Here is a 1,127-nt window from a genome sequence, read left to right as displayed (position 1 = left end):
AAAACTCTGATAAACCAAAAAATTAAATTTTTTGTGATAACAGTAAATAAATTCGACAAAAAAATTAATGTTAAACAACATGAAAATTTTACCATTAGAAATATCTTTATATATTGTCTCGAAAACAAGAAAGAAATGTATGCAAAAAATCTAACATCTTCATTTAATCTAGATTATTTAAACAATAACAAAGATGATACATTAAAAAGAATAAATACAGGACAATTATATGCGATCTTTATCAGGTTTCATCATCTAATGAGTTTTCAACAAAAGATGCTACAATGGAGAAATCTGACATGCCAATAGAAGAAAAGGAACATACCGTCGAGCACTTTAAACATCTATTGTACAAAGAGAAAGATAGGCTTCAAAAACGTTGCGAGTATTGGATGGAAATACAATCGAGAAATAACATTACGGAAGATATTCGGTGTCATATTAATCAAGCAATAGGACAAACGACTTTGTTAATTAATAAGAAGTTTAAACGATTTGATAGTTTAATACTACTTTGCGAGGAAGGTAACACTGTCATGCCGATAACTTGTACTGATTTGCATGGATTTTGGGACATGATGTACATAGAAGTGAAGGATTGTAATTCGCGGTTTGAAAAATTGAAAAAGGTTCGAGCTAGACATTGGCGAGGAGAGCAATCATCTTATACAAACTCCGCTACAAAAGAGACAAATGCTAAAAAGCGAGCTGTATCGCGAAGTTCATTACAAGCATCGATTTCATCCGATAAGAAAAAAAAGATGGTAAAAATGCGAGATAACGAGAAAGATCCGCATCAGATTTTACTTCGGCCGGTCTCTACCGAAATAAATATAAATAACGAATTTATTACTCCTTTAAATGATAAGGGGACTGCAGAGATTATTGATAAAAGTTGTAATGTAACGCGTCGTAAATGTTGTAAAGATTTGCTTAAAATGTATGCACATCCTATGTATACATCAACTCCATTACTTAATAACGGCGATAAATCAATCAATATGAATGCTTCGCTTGTATCAATGAAAATAAGTCAATTGTGCAACAAATTTACAATGCAAACGGATGATCGCACGTGTATATCGGTTGAACAAACATCTAGAAAAAGCATAATGGAAAAATCGGAA

General features: G+C 31.8%; 1 protein-coding gene across 1 annotated transcript; it reads left to right on the top strand.

The window, feature by feature from the left end:
• Positions 1 to 109: 109 nt before the first annotated feature.
• Positions 110 to 1,124, top strand: LOC115240259 (disks large-associated protein 5-like; the record flags this gene model as incomplete). The annotated part of the gene is made up of 1 exon (XM_029815352.1): positions 110 to 1,124. A coding segment is annotated over exon 1 (840 nt), but the record flags the coding sequence as incomplete, so codon positions are not given.
• Between the last annotated feature and the right edge of the window lie 3 nt (positions 1,125 to 1,127).

This window comes from Formica exsecta, unplaced genomic scaffold (genome assembly GCF_003651465.1).
Source record: "Formica exsecta isolate Colony F162 unplaced genomic scaffold, ASM365146v1 C16388476, whole genome shotgun sequence".
NCBI classification, from domain to species: domain Eukaryota; kingdom Metazoa; phylum Arthropoda; class Insecta; order Hymenoptera; family Formicidae; genus Formica; species Formica exsecta.
The sequence above is the reverse complement of the archived record's forward strand: the minus strand, read 5'-3'. Positions and strand labels throughout refer to the sequence as shown.